The sequence below is a fragment of the Heliconius melpomene genome, chromosome 11, assembly GCF_056956725.1.
Source record: "Heliconius melpomene rosina isolate 202511_hmr_F chromosome 11, ASM5695672v1, whole genome shotgun sequence".
Lineage (NCBI taxonomy): Eukaryota > Metazoa > Arthropoda > Insecta > Lepidoptera > Nymphalidae > Heliconius > Heliconius melpomene.
In genome coordinates, this window is record NC_140399.1 from 12,363,640 (window position 1) to 12,376,158 (window position 12,519).

Consider the following 12,519-nt stretch of genomic DNA (forward strand, 5'->3'; position numbering starts at 1 on the left):
CCTTTATTGCTGAAAATTACATTTACTTTATTCTAAAACTAAAGTGGTTTCTCTTTTTCAGCTTGTCCTTCGACAAAAGCCTCCTCTAAAGCTTTCCATTTTATTTTATTCTTCGCCACTCGTGTCCATGCTGGTCCAGCAATCTTTTTGAAATCGTCTTCCCAACGTGTAGCTGGTCTACCTTTACTTCTTCTGCTATCACGCGGGTACCATTCTGTAATAAGATGTGTCCACTTCTCTATCCTTTCTCTTAGCATGTGTCCTGTCCACCTCCATTTAAGGCGTTTGTATGTTGTGTATATGTTTTCAAATTTTGTTTTGCTCTTTATAATCTGTAATTTCACCTTGTCCTTTCTTTTCACTCCCATAATGCTTCTCTCCATTCCATTTTGACATATTTTGATTTTTTTAGTTTGTTTATCGTTCAATGACCAGGTTTGACATCCATATGATAAGCATGGCAGAACACATGTGTTAAACACTCTTCTTTTGTCTTTAATAGGCATATCCTTGTCCTTCAACACCTCACTCAATGACCAAAACCGTTTCCAACTGCTTGTTATTCTTCTATCTATTTCCTTTTGCATTGTATCTTCTGTAGACAATAGTTGACCTAGATATATGTATTCATTAACATATTTTATTTCCATTTGTCCATAATTTATTTTAATGTCTATTTTAGCCGAGTTTGTCATAACGTTCGTTTTTGATGTGTTAATTGCTAAGCCTACTTTGGCACTTTCATCTGACAGTTGTTGTAGCATGTGTTCTAAGCTATCTGGAGTCTCCGAAAACAGTATAATATCGTCTGCAAAGCGTAGATGGTTAAGTTTTACTCCATTAATGTTGAGCCCAATGTCATCCCATCGCAAATTTCTAAACACCATTTCTAGAACTGCAGAGAATAATTTCGGTGATATTGGGTCTCCTTGTCTGACGCCTCTTTCGATGGGAAATTCTTCCCCTGTTCTTTCCAGTTTAACTTTGGCGCTACTTCTCAAATAGATTTTCTCTAGTATCCGGATATACTTAGCATGTACTCCCTGGCTTTCTAATGCCTTCCAGATGCTACTATGATCTACGGAGTCGAAAGCCTTGTTGAAATCAACGAACCCTAAGTAGTAAGCCTTATTGTATTCTTTGTACTTTTGAAGGACCTGCCTAACTACGTGAATATGGTCTATCGTCGAGAATTTGCTGCGAAAACCCGCCTGCTCTTTCGGTTGGTTTTCGTCGAGTGCTACAGTAATCCGTGATAATATGATTTTTGAAAAGATCTTATAGATGTTCGACATCAAACTTATTGGTCTGTAGTTGCCTATGTTTCCCTTGTCCCCTTTCTTGTGTAACAAGGTGATAGTGGATTTTGTCCAATCATTAGGAATGGTTTCGGTTGCTAATATATCGTTGAATAAATTCGTTATGATGGGAGCGAGCACTGGCATTGCGTGTTTTATTATCTCATTAGATATTTGGTCTGAACCTGGGGCTTTGTCTAATTTCTGTGTTTTTACAGCCTTCATCACTTCATCTTGTAATATTATGGGTACTAATTCTGAATGTTTAGTTGTTATGTAGTTTTGATCGTCTATCTGTGATGTTTTTTGTCTTTGGTAAAGTGTCCTATAGTAGTCTGTGGCTGTTTTGAGTATCTCTTGCCTATTACTTAAGGCGTGTCCATTTTTTGTTTTTATATTTGGTATTATTGTTTTCTTTTGATTCAATTCTTTTAGGGCTCTCTTGATTCCACCAGTTTTTTTAATAAAAGCTTTTATAGTTCTCTGCCTTTTTATTTTCCTGTCTTTTCTTATGTGCTCGTTTATCTTTTTGCTTAGTTCCGATATTTTCTCTATTGTCTGTTTACTTTTTCCCTTCCGTATAAGTTCTTTTCTCTCACTAATCAATTGCTTTGTTTCTGCAGATAAAATGCTTTCATTTTTTTGTTTGTTTGTTTTATTGATTCCCCCTTTTAGTATACTCAAAATATCATTGTATCTTTCTTGGATTGATTTATAATTGGTTTTTTCGATAGTGTTCATTGCATTTTTCAGGTTGTCAAGGAATGGTTTATTATTTTCAGTGAGTGTTGATGTGGTTTTGTATGTATTATTGTTATTAATGTGTCTTCTTTTTTGTATTCTAATGCCTGATAGTATTGTTCTTATCATTCTATGGTCTGTATTGAAATTAAGCTGGTTTACAGTATTCACATCTTTAAATGCTCTTTTGTTATTGGTTAATATAAAGTCAATTTCATTCATATGCATGCCTCTAGGAGATATCCATGTCCATTTTTTAGATTTTTTCTTCTTGTAAAAGCTGTTTAAAATGCTCAGTTTGTTTTCCATTGCAAAGGTTACTAACCGTTGTCCGTTGTCGCTTCTTTGACCATATCCATGTTTGCCTATTGTATATTCTTCTCCTATGTTGCAGGTCCCTATTTGGGCATTAAAATCTCCCATTACAATAAGATTTTTGCTAGAAATTTGTACTGTTGATTGTAAGTCTTTGTAAAAATGTTCAGTTTTTATGGTATCTTCTTTTTTATTTGTTTCAGTTGGGGCATACGCTTGGATGATAGTCCATGTTTCTTCTTTTCCATGATTTAAAAGTAGTTTAATATTGAGGAGTGCTATTCTTTCATTAATTCCTCTTATTTCTTCTATTCTGCTAGCCAAGTTGTTCTTAACAAGAAAGCCAACTCCATACAGCCCAGGTGTTTCGCCCATGTAATGTAGAAGAAATTTACCATTATGATTTTGAATCCCTTCACCAAGGCGTCTCATTTCGCTTATTCCAATTATATCCCATTTGATATTATCTAACGCCAGTTCTAGTTCTATGAGTTTTTCATCTGTTCGTAGAGATCTCGCATTTAGAGTTGCGATATATATATCTGAATTTGTGTTTCTTTTTCGTTTGATTTTTTTGCTTAGAGGGTTTAGGTCATTTTCCCCCACGAGGACCAGTCGGCTTGGGGGAGAGTTTTGTTTCGTTGTATTTTCATTTTCTTTCCTGATATTTTGTTTAGTTTTCCGGCTCGTTAATTGCTATTGGTTTTTATTAGTTGTATAGTTAGAAAGAGAATTAGATCTATTTCTCATGATATCAAAAGCGTTAGCTCTGTTGTCCTTCGGCGTCCATGTCTGCTGTTTCTTAGGTTGTGCGTTGGTCTGGGGCGATGAAGACAGTTGTCTCTTACGCTTGTCCTTGTTTTCTTTTATAATAAGTTTGTCATATTTTAGGTATGCAATATTCCCCTTCCTCCTCTCTTCCTCCAGTTTTGGTACTAGTTCTTTCCTTTTCTCCAATGTCTCTTTAGAAAAATCATCCTTAATATACATGTCTTTTAAATTCTTTTTATTCTTCATAATTTCACCTTTTTTCATTTCTGATAATAAGGACAGAAGAATTGGTCGAAGTTTTTTATTCTCCCTGTTTATTTTGCCAAGTCGGAACATTTTGTTAATCTCCCATTCTTCTATGTTAATATCTAAATCTTCTTTGAAAATCTTTTTTATTTTTTCTAGTAGCTGAGTGAATGATTTTTCCTCCTCTTTTACACCAAACAAAACCAAATTATTATTTTTCTTCTCCCTTTTCAGTTGTTCTACTTCTTCTTCTAACTTTCTTACATTTGCTTTTAGTTTTTGATTTTCCATAACAATCGGCTGTAATTTTTCTTCCATCCTTTCCATAATTGTATTCGTTATAGACTCTGTTATCGATATTGTTTGCTTCGAGAGTTCAATTTTCATTTTATCGAATAAAAGTTGAAATTGTTCATCCATTTCTACCAAATATTGTTTTGTATATTTAAATATTACGGAAGACGGTAGGTTAAATTTAGACAGAACAAATAAAAAGTTAAAGACAATTTTAATTTGTCACTGGTAACACTGATAAGTCAATGTCAGTTTCAATATAAACTTCCTTTTAATTGTCACTTAAGATAACCTCACTATTGTTCGTTTCACATTCACACTTTGTATTTAGAATAATTCTCGTATGAAAAACCAAGTCTATTATCTCCAGATCTTCTTGACACTTATATTTATTAGATTGTGATAATAACAGCTTCGAAGTGGTACTTTAATATTAAAAAATACGATTAATTGGGGAGTTGCACTGTAACGATGTTTACGCTGTCGTAACCGGAACCGGAACCGGAATATAATCTGCCATATTAGAAATTTCTTAAAATAGGAAGTTCATTATAAGAATGTTCAGAAGGAGGTAAATTTTGATATCATTCAATAGAGGATGGTATATTTAATGAAAATAGGATTATTCGTTGATTAATTATTGATTCTCAAATAATAATAATAATTAAAATTATGGAAAATAATGAAATATATGAACCAAATGAAGAAATAATAGGCCTAGTGTCCGGGGAACCGGCAAGCCAGGCACGCACTGAGGAGGTGCGGGTAGCCGCAATGGAGTTGTGGGAAACTCGGCTGGCAACACCAACTGCCGGCCTGAGGACGATCGAGGCTGTTCGTCCAGTGTTCCGCCAGTGGTTAGCGCGGCGTCACGGCGTCCTAACCTTCCGCATGACACAGGTGCTCACGGGGCATGGCTGCTTCGGGGGTTACTTGTGTCGGATCGCCGGGAGGGAGCCCGACGCTCGCTGCCACCACTGCGACGACTGCCTCGATGAGACGGCCCAGCACACGTTGGAGGTGTGCTCAGCCTGGGCGTCTCAACGTAGCGCTTTGCGCGACGTCATAGGGGACGACCTTTCCCTGCCGGCCGTGGTCCGTGGCTATGGCCGGCAACGAGACGTCGTGGGATGCGGTCTCATCCTTCTGCGAGGCAGTGGTGCTCGAGAAGGAGTCGGCGGAACGGGCGAGGGAGGCTTTTGCCGAAGTCGCCATCCGCCGTAAGAGACCGGGTCGCCGCCTTCCGCCCTAATGTGCCAGAGGGCGGTCAGCTTGGGGAAGCTGACCGCCTACCAACCTGGCCCGAGTAGGCGCGCACAGGTTGCTCCCGCGCGCTACTCCGAGCAGGCCGTCGAGGGTGCCCACACACCCTTGACTCCGCGACGTGCCTTGCAGGCTCCCGCCGCCGCGTTTCGCGGAAGACTCACGTCCCCGTGTCTCGCGGCCAGTGGCGGTCGAGAAGGAGCACCGTGAGGTTTTAGTGGGTATTGGGATTGGCCTTCAGCCGGTCCACGAGTCCCACATAACCCGCTCGAGTCCCCACTCGGGCCGGTATCCGTCAAAAGGCCTTGGTGAAAGTTCCTTTAAGGTTTCCCGATCTGCTGGCAACCTTCCTTATCACCGCTAGGCTGTCCACCACCTGATTTTGTAGGTCAGACGCAAGTATGGCTTCGTCCTGCTTTTTCTCGGATGGTAGAGACATGTCCGAGAGCCTGGAGCTAGCCCTGGCCAGTACGGCCGCAGCGCTGTCAGACACCTCCTGTTCTGACCTCAGCGGCAACTCCTTCCTTTCTGCCTCACCGAGACCTTTCCGTCTCCTCAAGGCAACCACTTTTGTCGCCGGTCTATCTGGCTCTCCTTCACCAGAAGACCCCGACTGATCGATCGGCTTCCGAGGCCTCTTCCGCCTGTCCTTCAGGTATTGTGCCCGACTTCGGCAAAAGCCTCCCTCGTCCGTTCCGCTGACTCCTTCTCGAGCACCACTGCCTCGCAGAAGGATGAGACCGCATCCCACGACGTCTCGCTGCCGGCCATAGCCTTGACCACGGCTTGTCACGCCACTTACCGCCAGCACCTTCCCGCGCATTCCCGCGCGTTGGAAAAAATCGGCTTTCGCCACTTACCGCCGGCACCTTCCCGCGCATTCCCGCGGGTTGGAAAAAATCGGTTTTCGCCACTTACCGCCGGCACCTTACCGCGCATTCCCGCGGGTTGGAAAAAATCGGTTTTCGTCACTTACCGCCCGCACCTTCCCGCGCATTCCCGCGGGTTGGAAAAAATCGGTTTTCGCCACTTACCGCTGGCACCTTCCCGCGCATTCCCGCGGGTTGGAAAAAATCGGTTTTCGTCACTTACCGCCCGCACCTTCCCGCGCATTCCCGCGGGTTGGAAAAAATCGGTTTTCGCCACTTACCGCCGGCACCTTCCCGCGCATTCCCGCGGGTTGGAAAAAATCGGTTTTCGTCACTTACCGCCCGCACCTTCCCGCGCATTCCCGCGTGTTGGAAATAATCGGTTTTCGCCACTTACCGCTGGCACCTTCCCGCGCATTCCCGCGGGTTGGAAAAAATCGGTTTTCGTCACTTACCGCCCGCACCTTCCCGCGCATTCCCGCGGATTGGAAAAAATCGGTTTTCGCCACTTACCGCCGGCACCTTCCCGCGCATTCCCGCGGGTTGTAAACCTCCTTGAAGGCCCCTCGGAGCCCGAACGATCGACACCAGTTTCAACTGAATCCGAGCGGGGAAAACTGAAAAAATTGGTTTTCGCCACTTACCGCCCGCACCTTTCCACGCATTCCTGCGGGTTGTATACCACCTTGAAGGCCCCTCGAAGCCCGAACGATCGACACCAGTTTCAACTGAATCCGAGCGGGGAAAACTGAAAAAATCGGTTTTCGCCACTTACCGCCCGCATCTTCCCGCGCATTCCCGCGGGTTGTAAACCACCTTGAAGGCCCCTCGGAGCCCGAACGATCGACACCAGTTTCAACTGAATCCAAGCGGGGAAAACTGAAAAAATCGGTTTTCGCCACTTACCGCCCGCATCTTCCCGCGCATTCCCGCGGGTTGTATACCACCTTGAAGGCCCCTCGGAGCCCGAACGATCGACACCAGTTTCAACTGAATCCGAGCGGGGAAAACTGAAAAAATCGGTTTTCGCCACTTACCGCCGGCACCTTCCCGCGCATTCCCGCGGGTTGTATACCACCTTGAAGGCCCCTCGGAGCCCGAACGATCGACACCAGTTTCAACTGAATCCGAGCGGGGAAAACTGAAAAAATCGGTTTTCGCCACTTACCGCCCGCACCTTCCCGCGCATTCCCGCGGGTTGGAAAAAAATCGGTTTTCGCCACTTACCGCTGGCACCTTCCCGCGCATTCCCGCGGGTTGGAAAAAATCAGTTTTCGTCACTTACCGCCCGCACCTTCCCGCGCATTCCCGCGGGTTGGAAAAAATCGGTTTTCGCCACTTACCGCTGGCACCTTCCCGCGCATTCCCGCGGGTTGGAAAAAATCGGTTTTCGTCACATACCGCCCGCACCTTCCCGCGCATTCCCGCGGGTTGGAAAAAATCGGTTTTCGCCACTTACCGCCGGCACCTTCCCGCGCATTCCCGCGGGTTGTATACCTCCTTGAAGGCCCCTCGGAGCCTGAACGATCGACACCAGTTTCAACTGAATCCGAGCGGGGAAAACTGAAAGAGGGGCCTTCAAGGTGGTAAACAACCCGCGGGAATGCGCGGGAAGGTGCCGGCGGTAAGTGGCGAAAACCGATTTTTTCAGTTTTCCCCGCTCGGATTCAGTTGAAACTGGTGTCGATCGTTCGGTCTCCGAGGGGCTTTCAAGGTGGTATACAACAAGCGGGAATGCGCGGAAAGGTGCGGGCGCTAAGTGGCGAAAAACGATTTTTTCCAACCCGCGGGAATGCGCGGGAAGGTGCGGGCGGTAAGTGCCAAAAACCGATTTTTTCAGTTTTCCCCGCTCGGATTCAGTTGAAACTGGTGTCGATCGTTCGGGCTCCGAGGGGCTTTCAAGGTGGTATACAACAAGCGGGAATGCGCGGAAAGGTGCGGGCGCTAAGTGGCGAAAAACGATTTTTTCCAACCCGCGGGAATGCGCGGGAAGGTGCGGGCGGTAAGTGGCGAAAACCGATTTTTTCAGTTTTCCCCGCTCGGATTCAGTTGAAACTGGTGTCGATCGTTCGGGCTCCGAGGGGCCTTCAAGGTGGTATACAACCCGCGGGAATGCGCGGGAAGGTGCCGGCGGTAAGTGGCGAAAACCATCCTTCTGCGAGGCAGTGATGCCCGCGAAGGAGTCAGCGGAACGGGCGAGGGAGGCTTTTGCCGAAGTCGCCATCCACCGTAAGAGACCGGGTCGCCGGAGGGCGGCACACGACCGCCGCCTTCCGCCCTAATGTGCCAGAGGGCGGTCAGTTTGGGGAAGCTGGCCGCCTACCAACCTGGCCCGAGTAGGCGCGCGCAGGTTGCTCCCGCGTGCAACTCTGAGCAGGCCGTCGAGGGTGCCCACACACCCTTGACTCCGCGACGTGCCTAGCAGGCTCCCGCCGCCGCGTTTCGTGGACGATTCTAGTCCCCGCGTCTCGCGGTCAGTGGCGGTCGAGGAGGAGCACCGTGAGGTTTTAGTGGGTAATGGGATTGGCCTTCAGCCGGTCCATGAGTCCCACATAACCCGCTCGAGTCCCCACTCGGGCCGGTATCCGTAAAAGGATTTCCTCATGTTAAAAAAAAAAAAAAAAATGTCAGGTTAGGTTGGGGTGCTTGGTCGGATGACCTCCTCGTGTGTTCACCCGCTGTTGGCCCTTTCTCGAATGCTTGTCGTTCGGGGGGGACGAACAGTGTTGCGGACCGGTGCACCCTGGGCGGCGAGTAATTGGTGCCTACAGGATTCGTCCTTGGGTAATGATTGCTCGCTGGCTAATAATCCGGCGTGGTTCTTCGCGTGTCCTCTGTCATGCAGAGGTCACAGTGTGAGGAACCGGAGGGCGTGCGTGGTGTGTACTCACCCTACCGCCACGCAGGTGCAGTGATGTGCCAGCGCCGAATATATCGGAACTCCACTCTTGGTTGCGGTCATGTCTCGTAATCAGGAGTGGAACTGAGGGCCTTGCCTTTACCGGCCGGGCTGCGAGGAAGAAAACCTCTATAAAAAAATTACCCCAACCCAAGCGGCGAAGCAGCGCGAGGGGTTCATGGCTGATGGGGAGATCAGTCGCTACTGCTGGTCCCGCCAGGGTACCGGCCGACACCCTGGCGTAATAGGCTTATCCGAGTACAGGGGGCACTGCTCGGATGGACCGTTTTTCCCCCACACTCGTGGGAACAAAATGGAAAATGTTAAATTAAAAACCCAAAATGATGACGTAGGGAGGCCCGAGGAGGGCGGTGATCTGTTGTTGCCCGAGATGGGCGGAGTAGTAGTTGTGCCCGAGAAAGGCGTAGGGAGTACTTTGCTCGAAAGGGGCAAAAGTCCGGCACTTGTGCCAATAGGAGGGGGGTTGAAGGATGCGCGAGTCGTGTTAGAGCGTCTGGACCATGAGGAGGTTGCCTCTATTATAAGAGATAGGTCCAGGTCGTCACTTTCGTCGCGAGGCCGTTTCTGGGCGGCTTCCGAGTCAGACGCCGATGGCGTGATGTCTGTTGGGTCGAACAGCTCCAATGCTATCGAGGGGGCTAAAGCGCAGTTCCGAAAGGACAGAAAGAGGCGCCATCACAGGAAGAGTAACTCTGAATCCTCGGATGCGGATGGGGAGACAGAGACAAGCCGAAAGCGAAGGTTGCTTCGGCCAGAGGGAGTCGTGGTCGTACCAAATATTCCTGATGAGAATATAGGGCTAGCTGCTGGAAAGAAGGCGCTAAACGATGCCAAGCGCGAGGAGCGCCGGCTGAGGGCGGAGGAGGAAGTTGCTGAAATCTCCGCGGCGATACAAACTAGAGCAAGTTCTAGGCTCTCGGATGTGCCCCTGGAACTTTGCGGTGAGGAGCACATGGTCTCCGACTTGCGTAGCCAAGTATCTGATAGCTTGGCTATAATCAATAGAGTCGCCTGCAAGTCGGGGAATCTGAAGGGCACATTTACTAGGGCCCTTAAAGACGCTGCCGGAGTTATCTCTTCTGCCGTTAATACTCTGGCAAAGAGGACGGCATCAGAGGAAGTGGATATCCTCAAGGCAACAAACTCGCGACTGCAGTCGGAGTTGGTGGAGTTGCGGAAGGAGTTTGCCCTTTTGAGAGCGGAGTTGGAGCGGTCTAGAGCATCGGACTTGCGACCCACTCCCACGGAGTCTATTGCTGTGGGGGACATAGTGGGCACTATGGTCTCCACCAGGCTGGAAGCCTTTAAAGATCGGCTACCACCGGAGAGAAATCTGCGACCTCCGCTAGCGGCGGACAAGCGCAAGGTGGATAGCCCAAAGCAGGCGCAAGTGGACCCTGTCGCATCCACTTTGATGGCGCCGGCTAATCCGGCACCAAAGGAGCAAAGGTCTAAACAGGCCAAGAAGAAGAAAGGCCCGGTGAAGACCGCATCTACTGAGCCTCGACCTCTGCCACCCGCTCCGGCTGATATGTCTGAGGGCTGGACTGTAGTAGCCCGGAAGGGGGCCAAGAAGAGAAAGCCAGCTCCTAAGCCGAAAGCGCAAAAGGCTAAAGCGCAAAAGGAGCCAAAGTTGCGTCGTCCTAGATCGCAAGTTGTGACGATTAAGTTGCAGCCAGCCGTCGCCGACAAGATGTCGTATAGCGATGTCCTTACCCGGGTCAAGGAAAGTATAAAGTTGGAAGACCTGGGTATAGAGGACCTGAGATTCCGTGTTGCGTCTACTGGCGCTAGAATGCTAGGCGCTAGAATGCCTGGCGCCAACACTGCTGAGAAGGCGGATACGCTAGCTGAGAAGTTGCGTGGGGTTCTCAGCCCCGAAGAGGTCCAGGTGTCGAGGCCAGTGAAATGTGCGGAATTGAGGGTGTTTGGCCTCGATGACTCCGCCACTGCTGAGGACGTGACGGCGGCAATAAGCCGAGTTCCGGCTGTGCTGCGGGTAATATAAAAGTCGGAGAGATCCGACAGGACCGGGCCGGTCTAGGAACAGTATGGGTCCGATGTCCTGTCGGCGCAGCGCAAAAGATTAGCGGGGCGAGACTTCGTCTCTGCTGGAGTGAGGCTGTTGATGCCCCGTGCGCAACGTTGTTTCCGTTGCCACGAAGTGGGCCACATGGCTGCGAAGTGCAGTAGCCAGGTGGACCGCAGCAAACAGTGTTTCCAGTGTGGCCAGACCGGGCATCAGCAGAGATCGTGTTCGGCAGAGCCTCATTGTCCGGTGTGTGAGGCGGCGCAAAGGCCCGCTAATCACATGTTGGGGAATGCTGCCTGTGAAAAGGCTAGCACCAATAACGGTGGAAAGCGCAGACGAGTGCCGGCAACATCGGCCAGGTCTAATATCCCAGCTGGGCCTGAGGAGGTGCAACACATGGAAGACCAATAATGGCTCTCCGTGTGTTGCATGCGAACATTAACCACTGTGCTAGGGCCCAGGACTTATTGGTCCAAAGCCTGGCGCAATGGTCTATCCAGGTGGCGGTTGTTTCGGAGCCCTACAGCGTTCCCGACAGAGACAACTGTGTAGCCGACAACACCGGGGTGGTGACTATTATCACCCAGGTCGCCGCGGGCTCCCCGCCTTTCTCACGTGTAGAGAGAGGTGTGGGATGCGTCGCCGCACTTGTCGGCAACCTAGTTGTCGTAGGGGTCTACTTTTCCCCCAATCGAACTCTCGCGGAGTTTGAAGAGTTCCTTATACGATTGGGGGAAATGGTAGAGCGATTTCGTCCGGCGGAGATGTTGGTGGCCGGCGATCTCAACGCGAAGTCCAGCGTGTGGGGCTTCGCAACGACGGATGTGCGTGGTGTGACGCTGTCGGAGTGGGTTGTTGCCACCGGTTTGTCTGTGCTCAACCGAGCGACCAAGAACACGTGTGTGCGAAGGCTGGGCGGATCCGTCGTGGACGTTTCGGTCGCGAGCCCGGCCCTAGCATGTCGTGTTCGGGGCTGGCGAGTGCTGGATGATGTGGAGACTCTCTCGGATCACCTCTACATCTTGTACGAGATCTCCATACATCCTGCGGTGCCACCAGCCCCCAGTCCAAACTCGCGAGAGTACGGACCGCGGTGGCAACTGGGTCGTCTCGACAGGGAGTTGTTGGAGGAGGAATCCTGGCTGCCCCAGAGCTTGGCGTCTGCAGAAGACGCCGCATCCTGAGCGCAGGGGGCGCTGACGCGTATCTGTGACGCGTCAATGCCCCGTTCCGGGCGCCGCCCTCAACGGCGGCAAGTGTACTGGTGGTCGTGGGAGATCGCGCAACTGCGTAACACCTGCGTTGCGGCGAGACGCCAGTACAGCCACTATCGCAGACGGGTACAGAAGGTGCAGGAGGAGGAAGACCGACTGTACCGCGTCTATGTCGAGGCGAGAACGCAGCTGCAGGAGGAGATCGGTCGTGTGAAAGGCGAGTCGCACGACCGGTTGATCGCGGGGATAGACTTAGACCCGTACGGCACACCTTACCGAATGGTGCTCGGTAGGTTACGGGTTTGGGCACCACCACTGACGCAGACACTCCAACCGGACGTACTCCGAGGGGTTCTGTCGTCGCTATTCCCGCAGCGGGCCAGTTTTGCACCACCCAGTATGGCCCGCCCTGCAGCGCGTGAGGAGGAAGAGGAGGACGACGAGGACAGCGTCACACCACCGGTGGAGGAGGAGGAGCTCGAAGAAGCTGTACGCCGATCTCGGCTCAAGAGCACCGCCCCGGGCTTGGATGGCATTCCCGGCCGGGCGCTAACTC

At 49.9% G+C, this 12,519-nt stretch overlaps 2 protein-coding genes across 2 annotated transcripts; both read right to left on the bottom strand.

Moving 5' to 3' along the window:
• Nucleotides 1-38: 38 nt before the first annotated feature.
• On the bottom strand, nt 39-2,786 carry LOC146534999 (uncharacterized). Its single transcript, XM_085192459.1, has 3 exons — nt 2,147-2,786; nt 740-1,915; nt 39-613 (listed from the first exon to the last, which is right to left on the bottom strand). The coding sequence occupies exons 1-3, from the start codon at nt 2,784-2,786 to the stop codon at nt 39-41; spliced, it is 2,391 nt and encodes a 796-aa protein (XP_085048585.1).
• On the bottom strand, nt 2,278-4,373 carry LOC146535000 (uncharacterized). The gene has a single exon (XM_085193104.1). The coding sequence runs from the start codon at nt 3,789-3,791 to the stop codon at nt 3,051-3,053; it is 741 nt and encodes a 246-aa protein (XP_085049230.1). The 5' UTR covers nt 3,792-4,373; the 3' UTR covers nt 2,278-3,050.
• Between the last annotated feature and the right edge of the window lie 8,146 nt (nt 4,374-12,519).